The sequence below is a fragment of the Nelumbo lutea genome, chromosome 2 (genome assembly GCF_056320005.1).
Source record: "Nelumbo lutea isolate HS-2025 chromosome 2, American lotus-T2T, whole genome shotgun sequence".
NCBI classification, from domain to species: Eukaryota; Viridiplantae; Streptophyta; class Magnoliopsida; order Proteales; family Nelumbonaceae; genus Nelumbo; species Nelumbo lutea.
The window spans coordinates 74178914-74203525 of record NC_142685.1 but is presented as its reverse complement, the minus strand read 5'-3'; the positions used below and the strand labels follow the sequence as shown (position 1 = coordinate 74203525).

General features: G+C 39.1%; 1 protein-coding gene across 1 annotated transcript in view; it reads right to left on the bottom strand.

Annotated features, from left to right (window-relative positions):
• Positions 1–24612, bottom strand: part of LOC148871529 (cationic amino acid transporter 4, vacuolar-like) — a 76952-nt gene that overhangs the window by 5775 nt on the left and 46565 nt on the right. Inside the window, 5 exon segments of the mRNA XM_088967486.1 lie at positions 1217–1312; positions 1315–1456; positions 2081–2239; positions 23341–23407; positions 23529–23701. Coding sequence (XP_088823612.1) covers positions 1217–1312; positions 1315–1456; positions 2081–2239; positions 23341–23407; positions 23529–23701 — 637 coding nt within the window.

Here is a 24612-nt window from a genome sequence, read left to right as displayed (position 1 = left end):
TGATGGGTCTTCACCAAGGTTCAACACTTAGCCCTTACCTATTTGTATAGATCATAGATGAATTCACTAAACATATGCAGGAAGAAATTCCATGGTGCATGTTGTTTGCAGACGATGCTGTTTTTAATTGATGAAACTAATGAAGCATTAAATGCAAAATTAAACTTATGGACAAACGCCTTAGAAATAAGATGTTTTGAAATAAGTAAGACTAAAATAGAGCATACGACATGTAATTAGTAACAAAAGGAGTGTAAATCAGGATATGCTACAGTACCTTGGTTCAATAATTCATAACAAGGGAGAGATTAAGGAGGATGTCACCCAAAGAATTAGAACAGGTTGGGTAAAAAGGAGAGGTGCATTTGGACTTTTGTGTGATAGGCGAATACAACTTAGATTAAAAGGAAAATCCTATAAAATAGTTGTAAGGCCAGCTATGTTGTATGGAATAGAGTGTTAGGTAGTTAAGAAACAACATGTCTAGAAAATGAGTGTGATAGAACTGTGAATACTAAGATGGATGAGAGAAAAGACTAGAAAGGACAGGATCAAGAATGAAGTCATCCATAGGAACTTAGGGAGTAGCTCCAATAGGTGATAACATGAGAGAAAGTACACTAAGATGGTTTCATCACATGCATTGAAGACCATCAACAAAACCAGTTACAAGTGAATTGTTATAAGTTGAAGGGGCTAGAAGGGCTAGGGGTAGACCAAAAAGGACATGGATAGAAATAGTAAGAAATTTAAGCACTAAATAATTTAATAGTGGATATAGATTTAGACAGAATGGATTAGTAAAACAGGATTCATGTAGCAGACCCCATATAGTTGGGATATGACAATGATGATGATGATGATGTTGAATGTTCCTTACGTCAAGTGAACAAAGGAAAAACTAAAAAAAGTAAAGAAATGGCGATGTATTATTTCATTTATGTGATAGTTTGATGTGTGTCAAACAAAAATAGTTCATTTGATAAGTCCATGCAACATTGCAAATAGTTGTAAGTAAACTACTTAGTATGACCCACTGTGCCGTTGATACACAGTTCCATAAATCCTACTCTGCAATGCATGACACCTTATAACTGCATCTCCAATTTACCAATTGCATTGTTGATCCATAATCAACCCAACTCCATGAATACATGACAACTTAATGCAAGTACCTTATATATCAAAGATAACAGATGTGCAATCTAATATTTACTTTGGTCAAATACTTTTGGAATAAGGGGATCAGCAATTGCTACTTCAGTATTATCCTCAAAGTTGTAAGTAGAATCTTTTGGATTTTCCCCATTACAGTACCACTACCATGCGATGATGATACTGAATCATTTGTCTCCTTAAGTGATGATGGAAGTGGCACTTCATCTGGTGGAATGTATCTGAGTATCAAAATAGAAACATCAACAACAGTGAATGCAAGAAGTGTTCCCACACTGACCTGCAAAAAAGAGTAACCTCCAAAAGTTGGCTATTCATAATATAAATAAAATCTGACATGAATGCAACAAGTTAGGTTGTTTTGTAAGTGGTGGTCCAAATGCCTGTTTATCTATTTTTATATCACAAAATAATGGTGTGGGCCAGATCATGCAGGTGAGTCCAAGGGTTGTCACGAAGTGGAACCCATCCAAGAGGAAGTATAAAGATCTACCAAATCTTTCATGATGCATACATCCAAGCAGTTCAAATAGAGATAGGAATGGATCCTGATTGGAAGATTTCCATACAAAAGTGATCCAATCTAATGTTATATCCTAGGGTCCTTTTGGCACACTATGGATCAGGAAGTAGGTCACTATTATTTTTCAACAAATCCATACTGTGTGTAAACTAATCAATATATGTATTATATAATTATGTCCATTCAGTAATTCAATAAGCGCTAAATATTTCCTCATGGGCACCACCTTTTCATATGAATCATGTGAATAAATCCTTTGTTATGCTATTACCAAATTAGGTGTATGGGATTTCCATTATTATCAAAAAGCATTTTTCTTCGATTTCAAACATGGCAGTAGATATCTTACCACACCAAACTTTCTCCACAAGATCAACTTACCATGCCTGCCAACTGTGAAACATCCATAAACAATGCTAGGATTGCAGCAAAAACTCCAGTTGCAATTGTGCTATTGACAGGAACTTGGTTGTGCTTATGTACATCTGAAAAGAAAGCTGGAAGTAATCCATCTCTAGCCATTACCATCAGGATTCGAGGCTGAGAAAGTCAAGGACATTTAATCTCAGTACAAATTTACCAGAATTAACCCTTTTTGTGTGAAAATCTATGATTATTACTAAGAACATGTTTTTGAAAACTGTTAAAGTATTGGAATTGTATTAAATACCAACAAGAACCCATGTACAACAAGAGACTGTTCATTTGAAATTTAGGGTCTGTTTGGTTTGTGATCAAGACAAGAATTGGAATTCAAATCGGAATCAATCGAAAATTTTCAATTTTGTATTAGTTTATTAATATTTTATATTTTATTATTACTTTACTATTTTTGTTATATTATTATTTTAGTAATACTTTATTATTGTTTTATTAGCACTTTATTATGAATATTTTATTACAACTTTATTATTTTACTAATAGTTTCTTAGTATTGTCTTATTATTATTCTACTACTACTACTACTACTATTATTGTTATTATCATCATCATCATGATCGTTTTATTATTATTACTTTAATAATATTTTATTAGTATTTCATTATTTAATTATTAATGCCTCATTATTATTTGTTGAATAGTTTATTCATATTTTTAATTAGTATTTTATTATTAATTTACTTATATTATATTAATATTTTATTTGCACATTATTATTATTAATTTATATATGTTTTTGTTATTTTATTATTTGCCCTTTGTTTTTGTTATTTTACTAATAGTTTCTTAATGATTTATTATTTTATTATATTTATTAATATATTATTATCATCATCTTATTATTACTTTAACAATATTTTATTATTTTACTAATATTTATAATATTAGGACTTGGGGTTTTTTGTCAAGAGTTCTTTTCTTCTTGACAAGCTATGGTATGGGAATCCCATTCCAAGGAGGGTGATAGGTTACTGCCTATCTCAGGGATCCTTGGAGGGGAACCGACCTCTAGAGAGAGAGAGGAGAGGAAAAGTCTGTATTCTTCTTATTCTTTTCTTAGTAGAAGGCACAACTTATATAACTGCAGCTAGCCGTTACATTTTAGAGTTAACAACTGAGTTGGTTAGGTCATGGAGTTGGCTGCGATTCCTTCGTTTGTGGTCTGGAGCTGCTTTGGTGCAGGGCGGGTGTTCCTCTTCCATGTATACACCACCGTGACTGGTGGTCGTGGCTCATTAGCATAGCGGGCTGGGCTTGGGCCAGCCACTGGGTTCTTATCATCTCCTCCCTTCTTTAGAATGACCTTGGCCTTGAGGTCCAAATTTGGGAACTGAGTTTGCAACTCCTCGTAAGGTTCCCAAGTGGCATCTCTTGTAGGCAGCCCTTCCATTCTGCTAGAGCCTCCTGGATGAACCGCTTCCCCCTTTTAATCCATCTAAAGTCCGTAATGCTCTTCGGTTCAGTAACTAAGCCTCCGTTGTCAGTGAATGTGGGTAATGTTGGGCTGATGATGGACTGGCGGGTGATGCATTTCTTGAGCAAGGATACATGGAAGACTGGGTGAAGGCAGGAGGAGGGAGGAATCTCCAGTTCGTAGGCAACCAGTCCAATTCTTTCCAAAACCTTGTAAGGGCCGAAGTAACGGGGCCCCAATTTCGGCTAGGCCCTCTTTGTGACCGAGACTTGACGGTAGGGTTGCAGCTTCAGGTAAACATATTCCTCAACCTGATACTCTACCTCCCAACGCTTCTTATCGTAGTAATACTTCATTATTTGTTGGGCCCGGTTCAGGTTGGACTTAAGTTCCTGCAGAACCTTGTCTCTGTTGATCAATTGTGTCTCCACGGCGGCCACATTACTGGACCCTAATTCATACGGCATAATGGCAGGAGGATCCCTTCCAGACACGGCTTTGAAGGGAGTCACGGCCGCTAACCCTTGGTATGTAGAGTTGTACTAGTACTCGGCCCAAGGTAACCACTGGGCCCATTGCCGTGGCCTGTCTCCTATAAAACACCTCAAATATGTCTCCAAGCACCTACTTACCACCTCAGTTTAGCCGTCGGATTGTGGATAATAACTGGTGGACCTGTATAGCTTAGTCCCCTAGAGTCGGAAATACTCTCTCCAAAACTGGCTAAGGAAGGCTGGATCCCAATCCGAAACAATCGATTTGGGAGTTCCATGTAACTTGGCGACATCTCTGATGAAAACTTCAGAAACCATTGCAGCAGTATAAGAGTGTGGAAATGCTAAGTGTGCATACTTGCTTAGACGATCAATGACCACCATTATAACTGAATACCGGTTGGACTTGGGCAACCCTGTAATGAACTCCATCGAGATCTCCTCCCATACCTGTGTGGGTATTTTGAGAGGCTGCATCAATCCGGGAGGTGCCTGGGAATCATACTTCTGCTGCTGACAAATAGTACAGGCAGCCACATACTGTTGGACCCTCCTTCTCATACTAGCCCAGTAGTAGTGTGAGGACAATCGTTTATAAGTTCTCAGAACTCCAGAGTGCCCCCCTTGAGGTGAGTCGTGAAATAGTTGTAAGAGAGTAGGAATGTGTGGTGAGGAGGAAGGTAACACGTACAGCCCCTTGTATAGCAGATCTGGGCCCATCATGGTGTATCCTGGTACGGTGGTGGGGTCTTGTGGATAACGGGCCCGTATTTGGGCCAATTCTGGTGCCTCACGAGCTTCCAACCTGATGGATTCAAATAATGGGTGAATGGGTTGGGAGCTTGTCAACTGATGAAACTCAACTACCCTGGAGAGGGCATCTGCTGCCTTGTTGGTGGGCCCCTGGTTTTTGTTAAATAGAATAGTCATACCCAAGAAGCTTTGAGATCCATTTTTGTTGCTCTTCTGTGTGGACCCGTTGCTCCAACAAGAACTTGAGACTCCTACAGTCTGTTCGACTGATGAAATGCTGGCCCAATAAATAAGCCCGCCATTTCTAGACGGCCAAAACAACAGCCATAAGTTCCTTTACATAAGCAGAATAATTCTGGGCCTGGGCTGTCAATGTAGAAGAACTACTGAAGGGTAGTTTTGTAATTCTACTGTTCTGTACTTTTATTTTTTCTTTCTTGTACTATAATCGGCGTGTACTTTAGTGTACAGACCCTTTTTATTCTCTTTGTAAGGACAATCTTGTCTATTCACATAAGTTTAATATAAATACATCTTTTCTGGGTTGGTTTGATCAGACTGATCAACCCTAACAGATCTGGACTTTTGTCTTTCTCTCTTTCTCAAGCTGACATGGTATCAGAACATGCTACTCTCTGATCCTTTTCTCCTCTCTTTGATCAGTGTGACATCTGTTGTTACTGCCGATTGAATCTGGATTATTTTGATCTATCCAGAGATCAGTTTTCTCTGTTTTGCGCATCTAAGGAGAGCTTTTATTAGATCTCTCTCATACGACTTCAGTTTGCAGTGAGATTTGAAAGGAAGTGTCGCCTAGGCCCTCTCATCATACTCTGAAAACATCATCGAGATCTGAGAAGATTTGAGAGAGATCTATACATCTCTTCTGGGCGGCTGCACCTAGACTTTCCTTTTATTCCGTGTTTCAAGTTTTTGTCTTCCGCTGAATCTTGGACGATTTCTGGTGACTGTAAGAGGCTTTCTATTATCAGTTTATTTGATTCTCATACCTTTATTACTTCCTTGCTGCTCGATTAGATCTGTCTTCACTTATTTTCTGTTCAGTATGGCTTTGGAAAAGAGTGAATTCATTTCCGTCAAGTTTGATGGGAGCAACTATGCTCTCTGGAAATTTCATTTTCAGTACTTTGTTGAAGGGAAAGGCATGTGGGGTTACATTAACGGTTCCACTCCCATGCCTGACACAAGTGATGTCAAAGGGCTGAAATAGTGGAGAACTGAAAATGCTCAAGTTACATTATGAATACTTGGGTCTATCTCAATGGATATTAGTATCCCGATGAGAGGTCTCTGTTAGAATGTTGAATGATGTCTCTCTATACGAGTGTTCGGCTGATAAGAGTTCTTATTAGCCCATACTTAAGTTCAAGCTATCCTGTAACTGGGCCTGTGTTAATGGGCCTAAGCCTGTTTAATGTTTTAAGTTACTGGGTGTCCCATCACTAATCAGGGGCATTCTAGTAATTACTTGTATCTTGTACTACATTCAAATATAAATAATAACATGGTCGACTGGCTAGGTTAGATTGACATTCCAGCATCTCTTCTTCTTCTTCTCCTTTCTGCTACTTTGGCTACAGTAGTTTAGCTTTCATGGAATCAGAGCGTTAGCTTCTTCCTGGTTTCAGCCGGCGCACACTCTCTTCCCTTGCTGTCTTTTCATCTTCTCTCTTCCTTCTCTGGGTTGCTGCAGTGAAGACCTATGGGTGTAAGAGAGTAAAGCAAGTTCGAACCTAGGGTTCCTCTTGGTTGTAGGACTCAAGGGAAGTAAGACCCAGAAGTAGATGTCCTACTAGGTTATTTCCAGCAAATAGTAGCTATTTGGCTACTAAGAGAGGTCTGTATAGGACAGACCTAGTTGAGGACTGATTTCAGCAGTCCTAGCACTAGCTGAAAGGGGGAGAGTTTCCTCTACAGTTGAAGCTTCGGTGCTCCAGCAAGACTTGCACAGAACAGTGGTGAAGACTTAGCTTCTGCTACTGTTGCAGCCTCGAACTGTTCACTTGCTACTGTACCCGGACTGTTGCAGTTTCGGTTCAGCCCAAGTGAAGTCTATCTAGTGTTCTACCAGCACTGTGAACACTTCTACCAACATAGCAAAGTGGTAAACAGCTCCAAGTTCAGGTTGGTCATCAGCCCGAAACCCCTCACCACTACTGTGAGATTACTAGGGAGCTGCCAGCTCCAGATTGTTCAGCACTGTGAACCCTAGTTGAGGACTGATGTCAGCAGTCCTAGTATTGGCCGCAAGGAGGGGCACTCTCTTTACAGTTGCAGTACTCGAAGTTCAAGTGGAGTCTGCATGGCACAATAGTTGAGAATCCTTTGCTTCAGGTCGGTTACCAACCCAGAACTCCTTGCTTGCTGCTGTAACTGAACTGTTTCAGAACCGTGGCAGTCTCGGCAAGTCTGAAACTGTGTCGAGTGCTGTCAGAACCTGCTGTGATCATTTCGGCTAATCAGAATCTGCTCCAGAACTGGTTCAGAACCTTCAGAACTGCTTCGGCTAGTCTTAATCAGTGTCACCTACACAGTGGCTGCAGTCAAGATGTCTTCAATACCCAAAGAAGTTTCTGTTGGAAGGTAGAAGATTGACTCTCTGATTGATTCTCCATAATTTTAGGTCCATCAGTTTAGGAAACTTAATTTCCTAGAATCATGGGATATTAATTGGAGAATCCCACTGATATAGAAATTAGTTTTTTTGGAAAAGTTAGTTTCCTATTTTATCACCCTGTAAATTAGCTCTGTAATTGTATATAAAGTTGTGTATATGCTCCTTCCAATACAATACAATCAATTCATTTTTTTCTCTCAAATTTTCACATGGTATTAGAGCTGGTCACGACTTAATCCACACATAGTATCTCTTTGGTCATCTCTGCTGCTGGTTCAAGAACTCTCTAACAGTATTTGGGAGGTTCTTGAGTGTCCTTGATTCTTCTTCGAGATCGGCTACAGATCTGAACTCTACATTTTTGCTTCTTCTGAACTGCTGCGCCATCGGATTCATCCTTTTTTCTTGGATCTCTTTGTAGAGACATCAGATCAGTCTGAAATCTTAGATCTGGTGTTGCACAGAGCAGATTTACAGAATCCCTTTGGTTTGGTTTGGATCAGTTTTGATTTTGAGTGGTTTCGATCCACTCTTCAGTTTGGTGGAGCATTACAGTTACCTTTTTTTTTACATTGGCTGAAAGATTCTTTAGGCCTTCATTGCCAACCCTTACTAAGTTTTTCAGACCTTCATTGTCTGTTTTTCTCTCTTTCTTGAAGCCCGCCCAATATGTCAGAAGCCACTGTATCAAATACCACTGCACAATTGGAAGAAGTTTCCTCACATCAAGCATCTGGCGACCTGCAAAACATTCAGGCAGCATATAGGTTGAACGGGAAAAATTATTTGAAGTGGTCTCAGTTTGTTCGAACATATTTAAAAGGAAAGGAAAGCTTAGCCATCTCTTAGGGACGGGACCGAAGGAAGGAGATCCAAGATTTGATGCATGGGACGAAGCTGACTCCATGATCGTGTCATGGTTATGGAATTCAATGAACCTTGAAATCAGTGACGTGTGTATGTTTTTATCCACGGCTAAAGAGATCTGGGATGCCATCCGACAAACATATTCAAAAGCACGTGATGCAGCACAAGTGTACAAAATCAAAGTCAAGACCGGAGCAACTAAACAAGGCAGCAAGACAATTACCGAGTATGCAAATTTACTGCAGAACCTGTGGCAAGAACTCGATCATTATCGGTGCATTGAGACTAAATGTGCAGCGGATGCAGCAATCCTAAAGAGTTTTATCGAAAAAGATCGCGTTTATGACTTTCTTGCAGGACTCAACGCAGAATTTGATCAAGTTAGGGTCCAGATTCTCGGCAAAGAAGAGGTACCATCTCTAAATGAGACTATTTCTCTGATTCGTGCTGAAGAAAGCCGTAGGGGGGTTATGCTTGAACCCCAAGTACTAGAAGGTTCAGCCATGACTACAAGGATGGAACAACCGAAAATACTGGAAAGAATGAAGACAGATTTGTCCTCTGCACGGGACAACAAGGAGTCTCTTTGGTGTACCTATTGCTAGAAACCAAGGCACACCAAAGAGAAGTGTTGGAAGCTGAATGGTAAACCATTGAATAGGGAATGGGGCTACCGAGGAGGACAACAGAAGAGTCGAAGTCAAGCTAACTTCACCACAAATCAGCCGAGTCAAGAAAAGCCTCCAGACAAGACCGAGTTCAATAAGGAGGAGATCGAAAAGTTAAGGGGCTTTGGAGAAACCTAGTGGTACAGGCTCTCTTGCAATCTCAGGTAAGTTTTCTATTCCTCACAGACTAAATGTCTCAGATGAACCTATTGGGGATTTATGGGTTATTGACTCAGGAGCCACAGATCACATGACTCACTCCTCACTACATTTTAGCACTTATACCCCCTGCCCAAGCAATCGAAAAATAGCCATTGCAGACGGTTCCCTTACTACCGTAGCTGGCCTTGGGGATATCCATATTAATCCATCACTTACACTAAAAAGTGTCCTTCATGTTCCAAAATTGTCCGCTAACCTGATATCCATCCAAAAACTCACCCACGACATGAACTGTAATGTGCTTTTCTATTCTACTTACTGTATATTTCAGGACCAGGATTCGGGAAGAGGATTGGACTTGCTAAGGAGAAAAATGGACTCTACTATCTTGAAGAATCATGCAAATCAAATATTGTCCAGGATAAGTTATCTTTGTCATTCCTTTCATCATCCAACAAAGACACCATTTGGCTTCATCACTTTAGACTAGGACATCCATCTTTTGGAATTTTGAAAAACTATGTTTCCCTCATTGTTTAAAGGATTGAGTGTTGAATATCTTCATTGTGATGTGTGTGAATTTGCAAAACACAAGCGTGTGCCCTTTCCAATCAGTAACAAGAGAAGTTCAATCCCATTCTTTTTGATCCATAGTGATATATGGGGACCCTCCACAGTTCCAAATGTGTCTGGCTCACGATGGTTTGTCTCTTTTATTGATGATTGCACTAGGGTCTCTTGGATCTTTCTTCTTAAATCTAAATCAGATGTAAGTAGTGTACTCCCAAATTTCCATAGCATGATCCAAAATCAGTTTGGGGTCAGAATCAAAAGATTTAGATCAGATAATGCACGAGATTATTTCAACCAAACTTTATCCCCATATTTTCAAAAAGAAGGGATTATCCATGAATCCTCCTGCATTAATACTCCACAACAAAATGGAGTAGCAGAAAGGAAGAATGGTCATCTACTAGCTGCAACCCGAGCCTTACTTTTCCACCAGCATGTTCCAAAAACCTATTGGGGGGAAGCTGTGCTTACAGCCGCATACATTATAAATCGATTACCTTCGAGGGTGTTGGGATTTAAAACACCAATGGAAACACTTTCTCAATTTTATCCCGATCTATGTACAACAAATAATCTCACTCCAAGAATCTTTGGATGCATTGCTTTTGTCCATGTTCATACCCATAATAGAGGGAAGTTAGATCCAAGAGCCATCAAGTGTATTTTTGTGGGTTATAAGTCCACCCAAAAGGGTTATAAGTGTTACCACCCACATACTAAAAAATTATGTCTCTATTGATGCCACTTTTGAAGAAAAAACACCATATTTCACTCAACCTTATCTTCAGGGGGAGTCCTTGTCATTCATTGAAGATAAGGACAGAGATTTGTTCCCGCTTGGTCTACCTACAGTTTCTCAACACCCAAACTCGACATCTATACCAGTTCAATCCGTATCTGCACCTATCGAACCACCTCAAACCAAACCAACTTCTTCACCCATTCATACCAGACCCATGACAGAGAATGATGAACTTTGTGACTCTATGAGATTGTAGGTGTAAAATAAGAGTAAACAGAGGAAGAAGAAGAAGAATTTGTTGTATTATTCATCAATCTCGTATGTATATATACAAGTTACAAATTCTATGTTAGGAAATAATATATTAGGAAAGAAGACTAATCTAATTCCTACAAATCAGTCCTACAATCAAGGTAAATCATATCTCCCTAGTATTTACTTCCTATTTTAATTATACAGTCTGTAACATCTTCCTATTTTAATTATACAGTCTGTAACACTCCCCCTCAAGCTGGAGCATAGATATTAATCATGCCCAGCTTGTTACAAAGATAATCAACCCTAACCCCATTAAGAGCCTTCTTGAGGATATCTCCCAGTTGTTCTCCTGTTTTCACATAATCTGTGGAAATCAAACCTTGCTGAATCTTTTCACGAACGAAATGGCAATCAATCTCGATATGCTTAGTTCGTTCATGAAAAACAGGATTAGATGCAATATGAAGAACAGCTTGGTTATCACACCACAACTTGGCTGGTACTGATGTTTTAAGACCTGCTTCAGTCAGAAGCTGATATATCCACATTATTTCACACACAGACTTGGCCATAGCTCTATATTCCGATTCTGCACTCGAACGTGAGACAACATTCTGCTTCTTGCTTTTCCATGAAACTAGATTCCCTCCAACAAATGCACAATAGCCTGAAGTAGACCTTCGATCTTCCTTGGATCCTGCCCAATCAGCATCTAAAAAACATTCAATTCTAGTATGACCATGATTTCCATACAAAATTCCTCGCCCATGTGCTCCTTTTAAGTAGCACAAAATTTGTTCTACAGCTGTCCAGTGATTAACTGTTGGAGAGGACATGTACTGACTCACCACACTAACTGAATACGTAATATCTGGATGAGTTACAGTAAGATAATTCAACTTTCCAACCAATCTTCTATATCTCTCAGGATCTTCAAATAATTTACCATCTTTTGTGAGCTGCAAGTTAGGAACCATTGGAGTGCTACATGGCTTAGCTCCCAACTTTCCCGTCTCAAACAACAAGTCAAGTACATATTTCCTTTGAGATAAGAATATTCCCTTCTTGCTTCTTGTTACCTCGACACCTAAGAAGTATTTCAACATTCCCTATAGTATCACTCCCTGTAATGACAATATCATCCACATACACAACTAACAAAATGATGCTGGTAGCAGAGTGCTTAAAGAAAACAGAATGATCAGACTTACTTTTCTTCATACCAAAATTCTCGACTGCTTGACTAAACTTTCCAAACCAGGTGCGAGGACTCTACTTCAACCCGTACAGAGACTTATGAAGATAGCAAACTTTCCCATACACCCTTTAAGCAACAAAGCCAGGCGGTTGCTCCATATAAACTTCCTCTTGAAGATCCCCATGAAGAAAAGCATTCTTGATGTCTAATTGATGAAGGGGCCAATTATAAGTAGCTGCCATAGAAATAAACAACCTGACAGAAGTAAGTTTAGCAACAGGAGAAAAGGTATCAGAATAATCCACTCCATAAGTCTAAGCATATCCTTTAGCAACAAGACGGGCTTTCAGTCGAGCAATGGACCCATCAGGACTGACTTTAACTGTAAACACCCATTTACACCCAATAGCCTTCTTATTTGCAGGTAAATTTACCAAGGTCCAAGTACCATTGTCCTCTAAAGCATTCATCTCCTCAATCATAGCATTACGCCATCCAGGGTGAGAAAGGGCTTCTTTAACAATCTTAGGAACAGAGATAGAATCAAGAGATGCAATAAAAGAACAAGAAGAGGACGACAAATGATTATAAGACACAAATGAAGATACTGGATAAGTACACTTACGCTTACCTTTACGAAGAGCAATAGGAAGATCATCATTAGAGACTGGTTCTGATGACGAAGGAACAGGATCAATTGAGACTGGATCTGCCGACGAAGGAGCTGGTGCAGGACATGGATCCAGAGGGGTTGGTTGTCGAAAATAAACCTGTACTGTAGGTGGCTTAGGCCTGGCAGGAGCAGATTCAATAGGATGTGAACCAGATGATGTGACAGTATAGATTAACAAATCATCATCCTCCCCCTGACTTGAATGAGGAGTATATGGAAAGAAAGGTGTATCTTCTAGGAAATTAACATCACCTGACACAAGATATCTGTGAAGAGTAGGACAATAACATCTATACCCTTTTTGAACACGAGAATACCCAAGAAAAACACACTTCAAAGATTTTGGATCAAGTTTGGTAACTTGAGGACGAACATCCCGAACAAAGCATGTACACCCAAATACCCTAGGCTCAATAGGAAACAATGTTTTATTTGGAAACAGAACATGATAAGGAGTCTTACCCTGAAGGACAGATGAAGACATACGGTTAATCAAAAAACATGTTGTGGAAACTGCATCAGCTCAGAAAGGTTTAGGAACCTTCATTTGAAATAACAAAGCTCTTGCAGTTTCAAGAAGGTGTCTATTTTTCCGTTCAGCAATCCCATTTTGAGATGGTGTATCTACACAAGAAGTTTGATGAAGAATGCCATGCTGAAGCATGTAAGTTTGAAAAGATTCTGACAAGTACTCCTTAGCATTATCACTTCTCAATATTTGTACAGTAACATTAAATTGAGTTTTAACTTCACCACAGAAAGCAGAAAAATGAGAAAACACCTCAGAACGATTTTTCATTAAGTATAACCATGTCATACGAGAGTAATCATCAACAAAAGTAACAAAATACTTAAACCCAGTTTTGGACTCAACTGGACACGGACCCCAAACATCTGAATGGACTAATTCAAAAGGAGCACTAGCTCGTTTATTGACTCTAGGACTCGAACTAAGACGATGGTGTTTAGCAAACTGACAAGACTCACAATTTAATGACGACAAACTCTGAAATTGAGGACAAATTTGCTTTAACACATGGAGAGAGGGGTGGCCCAACCGACAATGTGCTTCAAAAGGGGTTAAAGCTCCAGAACAGGCTATGGATCTTGGAACTTGTGTATCAAGGATGTAGAGACCTCCAGACTCATGTCCCTTACCAATAATCTTCTTCGTCGTAAGATCCTGAAACAAACAATAATCAGGAAAAAATGAGACACAACAATTAAGAGTACGAGTGGGTTTGCTAACAAAAATTAAATTAAATGATAACTGAGGTAAACTAAGAACAGATGACAAAGGAAGTGATGGTGTTGGACTAATTGTGCCAAACCCAATAACACAAGATGTTGACCCATCTGCTAAAGTAACAGGAGAGGTAGATTTATGTGACTGAAAGGTAGAAAACAAACTTGAATTACTTGTCATATGATCTGTAGCTCCAGAATCAATGACCCATTTTGAAGAGGAGGAAACAAGACATGTATTGGGTTTACCTGACTCGACGATGACATTAATAGAAATAGATTGAGGTTTCAATGATTCTTGGTACTGAGCAAATTTGGCATATTCATCTGCAGATATCATAAACAAACTTCTCAGAAGTATCCGTGGTGGATGCAATATGGGCTGACTGAGTTTTCTTATTCTGCAACTTCCTGCAATCCCGCTTCATATGTCTTGGCTTATGACAGTAATGACATACTATCTCTCCTAACTCCTGTCCACGAGTATTAGTATTCCTGTCATAGTTACTTGACCTACCACTATTTATATTTAAGCTGATGTATAATGTTTATGTTAAGTGATGTGTCCCATACTTAAGTAGGGACGTGATAGTCTTTTTGTTTTATTCTAATAGAAACATATAAAATAACCTGGCTGACTAGAAAGTGATTTTTCTCTCTTGTTCGAACCAGTTTTCTTCTTCACCTTTCTTCTCTTCTTCTGTCCTCTATCTCCTCTAATCTTCCTCTAATTTTAACAGAATTCTAGTTCAGGTCTGAACTTTATCAGATTCGAACAAGATTTCCTTTAGTTCTCTCTTCTCTTGGTCGTGTGCCAAGAAAATCTAAAAAAACCCGAAGTGGCTGAATCCTGTGAGAGGGTTTAATGGTGCTTTAACCCCTGTTTTGTGGATCATGTGATCCTTGGTGGCTGAGTATGAGGTTTCTGTAGGTCACATATGACCTGCTTTTGGTATAACAGCACGAGTTGTTTTGTCTCCTCTGGTTCTGGTGATTAGGTGCCCTGGAATTGTGGTATACTGTGGCTGCTAGATTAATTTTGACTTGAAAACTGTCATAAAACCTGATTTTTTGGGGGGCATGTGGTGCAGTTTGTGGTCTTACTGTAGAGAAGTAGACTAGGTGGACTGTAGTTCTGGTATTAGTCTAGGGCTGGCTTGTGTCAGAAGTGGTTCCTGTGTGATTCCATCGGCTGTATTTAGGACAGCAGATGGGTTTTAAACAATGTCACTTAGATCATATGTTTTGTAGAGAAAGGTGAATGAAAAATTGCAACCCTGGTAGTGTATGTGGATAACATAGTGGTCACAAGTGATTGGAAGACTGAAATACAGAAATTGAAGGAATTCTTAGCCACTCAATTCTAAGTGAAAGATCTGGTTCCCTTATGCTATTTCCTTGGGATTGAAGTTTCCTGCTCACAAAAGGGAATATTTATTTCTCAAAGGAAATATGTCCTAGATCTATTAGAAGACATATGAAAGCTAGGGTTGAAGCCTTCTGATTCACTCATTGACCTTAATCATCTATTGGAGGATAGTCAGGAAGAGGCTATAAAGGATGTGAAGCAGTAGTAGAGACTCATAGGAAGACCTTTATATTTGTCCATGACTAAGGGTGTCAATGGACCAATTTTGGGTTGGACCCTGTCCAGTCCAAAATCAATTTGGATGGATTGGACGGACCAACAAGACATATTGGATTGGACCAATCTGGTCCAAAATATTTATTAGATTAGATTGAACCTGGTCCATCCGTAATAAATTTATATTGGATTGGGTTGGATTAAGCCAATATTTGATCCATTGATAATAAGATAAGAATATAGGTGTCAATGGACCAGGTTTGGGTTGAAACCAATCTAAATCAAAATGAATTTGAACAGATTGGATGGTCCAGACATTGAATTGGACCGGTCCAAAATGGTCCAAAATATTCATTGGATTGGATTGGACCTGGTCCATTTATAATTGACTCACATTGGACTGGATTGGATTGGACCAAATCCAGTCCAATTGACACCCCTATCCATGACCAGACCTAGTATTGCCTATACTAATGCATCCTCAATCAATTTATGCATAATCCCAAAGAGTACACATTTTGAGGCTGCTAAGAGGATTTTGAGATACCTCAAGAAGTTTACAGGGGCTGGTTTGTTATTCCAAAAGCATGGGCATTTGAAAGTTGGAAGTGTACAAAGATGCTGACTAGGCAAGAGCAGTTGATGATAGAAAATCTACCAGCGGATATTGCACTTTTGTGGGAGGAAACTTAGTGACATGGAGAAGCAGAAAAAAAAAGTGTGGTGGCAAGGCCTAGTGCATAAGATGAATACAGAGCTATGTCCCATGGAGTTGTTGAAATCATATGGATAAAGAACCTACTAAGTGAACTGGGTTTTACAGTTAATAGTCCCATGTCACTTTATTGTGACAAGGTTGCCATCAATATTGTAGCTAACCCAGTCCTCCACGACAAGACAAAACATATTGAAGTGGACAAGGACTTTATCAGAGAGAAACTTGTAAGTGGAGAAGTATGTAGTCCCTATGTCAGCTCAGAAGATCAATTTGTAGATATCTTTACTAAGGGCCTTCATCACTTGCAGCACAATGACTTGTGTGACAAGTTGGGCATGATTGTCAATTGACATTTATGTCCCACCTTGAGGGGGGGTCTTGGAACTGCTAATATTTAGTTTTCTCGTATATGTAGTGCTGCAGGGACACAACTGCCATTTTGTCTTAGTTTATAAGTCACCCTATATATAACAATTAGAATCGGCGCGCCAGTGAGTTTTGGATATGAAATCAATTTCTCTCTTCTTATCTTCTCCTCTCTTCTCTCATCCTTTTTTGTTGTCCTTTACTGGTAATATTGATGGTTAAAAAGGTAGAATTCAGAAATTTCAATTTGTGATGTAAACCAAAGAAACATGTGATTGGACCACTTTCAGTGGGATGAAGATTGTTGAAGATTAATTAGTTTTATGATGTTTTTCTGAGTATATGTTTTATGTTAGTTGTTAGATAGGAGGTGGGGACCACAGTAGTTATGTGAGTCCAAAATTTATTATGTTTTTTAGTGTTATATATGTTGTTTTATGTTTTGCTGCCTTATAAGGGCATAGTTGTCTTTGTACTGTTCTATTATTTTAGTATAAATAATAAATGAAGGGGGTGGCCAGATTATTGCTCTTTTTTCTTTTCAACTTCTCTTCTTCTCTTTCTCTCTTCAAGAAACTACTTTTCTTTCATATTTTTTAATTCAACATATTTCTACTTGGAATCAGAGCATCGACTAGGGTTTCCTGAAGCATTCTCATGCAGCCCTAGATCAGCTGACTGCATGAAGTAGTAAATGGCTGATCGATCTACTATAGATTGCCCAGTTCTTGGAGTTTTTGGTGGGATCTAGACATTAGGAAGGTGACCTACTGTTCGGCATCAAAATCAGGAAGAACTGGAGTACTAGGAAGAGTCCTAGAAAAGTTGGACTCTTTGTTTTCGATCTGATCTTGGGCGCTTAGGTATTGTTAGTTTTCTTTTGATTTACTGAAGAGGATGGTTTGGTTTCTGGAATTTTCTAGGCTTCCCGGAGTGATCGATTCACTTTTCTCTCTGTTGGGAGGCATGGGGAGGAGAGAGATTTCCCTCCAGCTAGGATTTTCTTCTTCTGGAAGGGTTGGTTTCTGTGTGTGATATTAAATTATTTTTTGAAGGTCTCCAATCTATTTTTTTCTTACTATTGAACTGTTTGAAGTAAGATGGAGAGTTGGAATACCGAGATGAAATCTACCGGTACTATGGGACTGGGTGTTGGAGGTAGTAGTGATATTTTTGGGTCTGGGATCATTAGTATTGTAAAACTTGATGGTACAAATTATTTGGAGTGGGCACAATCAGCTAAGATGGCTATTGGTGCCCGTGGAAAATTAGGGTATCTCACTGGGGAGAAGAAACCTGATACAAACTCTTCCCGATGAGTGCAAGAGAATTACATGGTAATGTCCTGGTTGTGTAATTCTATGTTACCTCATATTGCAAAAAATTTCCTATGGGCTAATACTGCTAAGGAGATTTGGGATGGAGTGATTGAAACCTACTCTCAAAAGCAAAATGAAGTCAGAGTCTATCAGTTAAGAAATCAGGTGATAAGTATGAAACGGGGAGAAAAACCTCTTACTATGTATTTCTCCATGTTGAAAACCCTATGGCAGGAAATAGTTCACTTAGAAACTGTGGTATGGGAAAGTGTAAATGATGCAACAACTTATCACAAACTGGTAGAGGAATAGGGTTTTTGAGTTCTTGGTAGGGCTGAACCCTGAATTTGACATTGCTAGGCAGCATATTCTTTTTAGGGAGGGTGCGACACTCTCTCAAGCCTATGCTTTTGTCTCTGGAGAGGAGAGTAGGAGGAATGTACTGCTGAGACAGCCTAGGATTGGCCAGTCGGCTATGGTTGGTACAACAAAACCTAAGCCGAATGGAGACAGGGGCAGTAGTGAGACTAGAAGGGAGGATAAGAAGGACTTGGTGTGTGATTATTGCAAGAAGCCTAAGCATACCAGGGACACTTGTTGGAAGCTTCATCCAAATCTTATGCTTACTCGGATAAGAAACAAGAAGGGAAATGCAAATGTAGCCACTATAGGAGACTCTTCAGCCCCTCTCTCCCAAATTGATTGGGAATCCATTGCAGTAGCAGCAGTGAGAACAGAATTGGAGAGGTTTGGACAACTTATGAGTAAGAAAGATTCACCCGGCTCTAGCCTTCCAGATGGATAGCAGAATGCAGGAGCCAACTACACCACTTCCTTTGCACATACAGGTAGTTCATATGCAACTGCAAATCTTGCATCCACTTCAGGTAAGGAGGGACCCCCTTGGATTATAGACTCATGATCATCTGAGCATATAACTAATGCCCCTACCATTTTTAGTTCCTATCAGTTGTGCTTTGGTCTCTACAGCAGATTGTTCACATATGCCCATTGCTGGGAAGGGGACAATTAGAGTGACCAATGATATAACTCTGTATTTTGTTTTACATGTCCCTATACTTCATACCAACCTACTATCTGTTAGTTCTTTGACAAAAAAATTGAATTGTTCCATGACCTTTCTTCCTGGTAATTGTGTTTTGCAGGATCTGGAGTCAAAGAAGATGATTGGGAGTGGTCGTGAGGTGAATGGAGTCTACCTTCTGGATGAGAATCTGAGACATTAGGGCCATCATGTTAGCAGCAACAGTAGTAGTGGGTCAGAGTCGGTGAACCAGATTATGCTTTGGGACAATCGCTTGGGACATCTTTCTTTTAGTTCTTTGAAATGTCTTTTCCCAAAGTTGTTTGAGTCTGTTCAATTATCTACTTTGGAGTGTGAGAGTTGTCAGTTAGGAAAGCATTGTAGACAATCTTTTAAACCAAGTAATAAAAGAAGTACTTCTGCTTTTAATATTGTTCACACTGATGTATGGGGGCCATATCAAATCCCTTCCATGGGAGGATTCCGTTACTTTCTCTTGTTTGCGGATGATTATACACGATATTCTTGGATATATTTGATGAGATCATGTGATGAGGTTCCTAACTTAGTACGACAATTCCACCAGATGGTTCTCACACAATTTGGAGTGAGAACTAAGGCTTTTAGATCAGATAATGCCAAAGAGTACTTTGAGAAGGACTTGACCACGTATCTCTTAGAACATGGTGTAGTTCATCAGAGCAGTTGTGCATATACACCGCAATAGAATGGAGTTGCTGAGAGGAAAAGCAAACACATTGTAGAGGTGGCAAGGAGTCTTATGGTGTGTGCTTTAGTTCCTATACAGTTCTGGGGAGATGCAGTTCTTACAGCCGTGCATTTGATTAACCGTGTTCCTTCACGGACTTTGGGGTTTAAGGTGCCATTTAGCCTTCTTTTTCCAGATGGAGAGATATTTTATACACCTCTGAGGGTTTTTGGTTGTTTCTTTTGTTCACATTCTTGGTTCTCATAGCAAGAAATTGGATCCTAAGGCCAAGAAATGTGTTTTTCTTGGGTATGCTCAGAACCAAAAGGGGTATTGCTGTTATGACCCAGTGTCGATGAGCAGATTTGTCACTATGGATGTTACCTTTTTTGAATCCACATTCTTCTTCTCGAGTGGTTCTCCTCAAGGGGAAAGTTTTGGGGAGAAGAACTCACAATTTGTTCCTCTTCCTATTTCCGTGGTGCCTCCATTAGTTCATCCAGCATCTACATCAGTTCAGCCAACACCTGCACCTCCAGTTTCATTACCTAAGCCACTACGGGTAGCCTCACAGAAATATCAGCGCCGGCAGATGATGGTTGACTCCACACATCCTCAACCCACACCACTCTCTGTGAGTCCTTCTGAAACTCCAGATTCGGCAGATACAGTTCCAAGTATTCCTCTTGAGCTTGAGCCTGTTATGTTTTCTGATGATAATGTTTTTGTCCCTAACACCATTGTTGCAGCTGATCCCACTGACCTTGATCTTCCCATTGCACTTCGTAAGGGGAAGAAAAAGTGTACAGCCCACTGCATTTCACACCATCTTTCCTATAGTGCCTTATCACCCTCCTACCGTGCTTGTCTTTCTTCTCTGGATTTTGTGTCTATACCCAGGAATGTTACTAAGGCTCTCTCCAAACCTGAATTGAAAACAACCGTGCAAGATGAGATGGATGCTTTGGTCAAAAACCAAACTTGGGAAATAGTTCAGACAAGGAGATAGTCGGATGTAGATGGGTATTCACAATGAAGTATAAGGTTGATGGCAAGATAGAGAGGTACAAGGCAAGGTTGGTAGCAAAAGGGTATACTCAGACCTATGGTGTTGATTATCTGGAAACCTTTGCACCAGTAGCTAAGATGAGTTCAATTCGCATTCTTTATCTCTAGCAGCCACCTATTCATGGCCCTTGTTCCAGCTTGATGTCAAAAATGCTTTCCTCAATGGTGATTTACATGAGGAGGTATATATGGACATTCCAACAAGCTTTTATGAAAATGTTGGTAAAGGAAAGGTGTGCAGACTCAGAAAATCTTTGTATGGATAGAAACAGTCACCTAGGGCTTGGTTTGATAGGTTCAGAGGGGCACTCATCTGTTTTAGATACACACAAACACAGTCTGATCACACCCTCTTTGTGAAGAGGAGAGATGCTCTGGTGTCAATTCTGATTGTGTATGTGGATGATATAGTGGTGACAGAAAATGATCTGGAGGAGATTGATGATCTAAAAAATCATTGTAGCAAGAATTTGAGATCAAAAATCTTGGTGAGGTCAAATACTTCTTAGGGATTGAAGTTGCAAGATCCAAGCATGGGATCTTCATTTCACAAAGAAAGTATGTACTTGACCTACTACGAGAGACTGGGAAGCTGGGGATCAAACCAACAGACACTCCTATTGATCCAAATCACAAAGTTAATGGTGTGGATGGTGAGTTGGTAAAGGATGTGGGGAGATATCAAAGAATGGTGGTCCGATTGCTGTATTTGTGTATGACATGACTAGATATTTCTTATGCTGTTAGTGTTGTGAGTCAGTACATGCATGCACCTCGGGTTCAGCACTGGGAAGCTATTAAAAGAATACTTGCATATTTGAAAAAGCACCCTGGCAAAGGCATTCTTTTCTCAAATCATGAGAATCTGAAGCTAGAATCCTATACAGATGCAGACTGGGCATGATGCTTAGATGACAGGAGGTCTACATTAGGAGTGTGTACCTTTGTAGGTGAAAACTTGATCTCCTAGAAGAGTAAGAAGCAAGCGGTTGTGGCAAGGTTAAGTGCAAAGGCTGAGTATAGATCCATGGCTCATGGTGTCTTAGAACTTCTTTGGGTTAGATCTCTTTTGAGTGAGATTGGGGTGAAAGCAAAAGAACCTATGATGTTATATTTTGACAATCAGGCTGCAATCGATATTGCCCACAATCCAATTCATCATGATAGGACAAAACACATTGAAGTTGATAAACACTTTATAAGAGAAAGGGTAACAACCGGAGAAGTTTGTTTGCCTTATGTCTCTTTAGAATTGCAGCTGGCTGATGTTCTCACTAAAGGGGTGGCAAGGAACAAGCTTGAACATGACCTACGCAAGTTGGGAATGTGTGACATTTACTCCCAACTTGAGGGGGAGTGTTGAAGATTAGTTAGTTTTATGATGTTTTTCTGAGTAGATGTTTTATGTTAGTTGTTAGCTAGGAGGTGGGGACCACAATAGTTATGTGAATCCAAATTTTGTTATGTTTTTTGAGTGTTATATATGCTGTTTTATGTTTTGCCGCCCTATAACGGCATAGTTGTCTTTGTACCGTTCTATTATTTTAGTATAAATAATAAGTGAAGGGGGTGGCCAGATTATTGCTCTCTTTTCTTTCAACTTGTCTTCTTCTCTTCTTCTCCTTCTCTTCTCCTTCTTTCTACCAAGATATCTATAATGGCTTCTTGCAGAGTTGGAGAAAAATAAAAATAGAAAGGGTGAAAATCCAGAACCACTTAACAAAGGACCTAGAACCAACTGTAGGATTTATGGGAACTGCTTGCATAAGCATAATATGAAGAAAAAATCATTCAAATAGTGTTTACAACATTTTTGCGATTTTACACATAAACATGGAACATGATTGAAACTATCATAAGAAACCTACTAACTCCTCAACTACTTAATCAATGGCTCTAAAATTTTAAAAGTATAAACCAATCATAATAGACAAATCAAAATTCAAGGCTACATCCTATAAATGGAAAATAAAATGACCAAAACAAACATGCTATCTAAAAGTGTAGAAATGCATAAAACTTTCAGAAAATTCTATACATGACCACTTGGCTTCGAACTTATTATCCTATCTACAATAATGATATCATACTACATTTGAAGTTTTTAAGATTATCTACTTTTTATGAAAAATGCCAAAATAAACTGAACTAATATGAGTAAGGTTTAGGGAAAGATATGACAATATACTATTTATTTATGTTATCAAAAAAATAAGAAAAAAGGAACTAAGGAAATAACTTCAGTAAAATAGGTAATATGAAAAACATATTGTACTGGACTAACCAATGGAGTATCCAGTATTAATATTAATGTGATACCTTGATGAAGTCTTGTTGAATGGAAGGTATCCGGGAATTGAAAACAATAAACAAAATCTTGTTTTGGAGTTCTTATAGATAAAGGTAGAAATGATGCACAGCTTGGATAATGAACAGGGTGGGTAACAACAAAACATATAATACTGCATCATTGGCAAGTACCAATTCCATTCTATTTGAGTGTCAAAACATTGTCACTAGGGCCCAACATATATTGGAGAATTATACCATGAATATATAGGCATGTAACAACAGCAGTTTACATTACCATTTACAATAAAAAATAAATAAAAACAAAATTCAAGCATGCACTAACTAGATAAATGAAAGAATCATTACAAAACGGTAATGTAATATCCACTTAGCTTTTTATAGCAATTATTTACCTGAGGAAGTAATGAACCCATAAGGGTTGAGCAAAGTGCAGTAATTGCTCCAGTTGTGATTATGTATCTACAATTAAAACCAACAAATGAAAAACTGAAACCAATAAGCTTTACCCAAAAATTTTCTCAAATTTGCATCCAAACTGCAATAATGATTAAAGATAAAAATAATGCTTTTTTGAACCTACACTGCCCACTGCATCCCATGGCTAGAAAAGGCAGAAGATACCGGGATGTCTGGATCCAGGGCAAAGAATGGTACCAGGCCAACAATAACAGTGGATACCAGCATATACAAGACACAACATATAGACAGTGAAAGCCCAATACCCAATGGCAAATCTCGTTGAGGATTCTTCACCTGTCATGAATATGTAATGATAAGAACAATAGTTGATTGGACGTTCAAGAAACATTTGCTTATTTATCTTTGTGATTATGAGAGAAATTTGTACATGATGTAAAGCACCGCCTAGTTGTGAATTATAAAATAGACTTGGTTTTGGATGCCTAAACCTAGATGACCAACTAGGTAGGCAGTATAATATAAACTTTTCAGTGGAGAAAATAAGTAGTAGAAGTTGCTGAAAGTTGTTTTAGTGTGACCTTTGTGAAGAAAAGAAGTTGAAGAGTTTAAGCAAGAGAAAGAAGAGAAGAAGAAGAGAAAAGAATGGGATGTCGCCAGAATTGAATAGATCTGATCATCCCCCTTTTGATTTATATACTTTATGAAAAGAATAGAAAAGTACAACGATACCCTTAGTAGGTCGACTACTTGAAGTAGCTGAACAGTCACAGCTTAACATAAACTAATGGGCCTAAGGCCCAATAACTTCCTAACTGAATTAAGTAAATAAAAATAAAACAAAGCTGGGCCAAATAACATAAATTCGGCCCAATCTCAACACTCCCCCTCAAATTTGGAGTAGATGCCACACATTCACAACTTGCGTAGATCATGCTCCAGCTTGTTTCTTGCAACACCTTTTATAATAATATTAGCAAGCTGCAAATCAGAAGCAATGTAACAAACATCCCTTGGAGTCATCCTTTCTCTTATAAAATGTCTGTCCACTTCATTATGCTTTGTCCTGTCATGCTGAACTGGGTTGTGAGCAATGTTAATTGCTGCCTGATTACCACAGTACATCATCATAGGTTCTTCTGCCTCAATACCAATTTCTCCTAACAAGGACTGGATCCAAAGAAGCTCTGAAACTCCATGTGCCATGGCTTTGTATTCAGCTTTTGCACTTGATCTTGCCACAACTA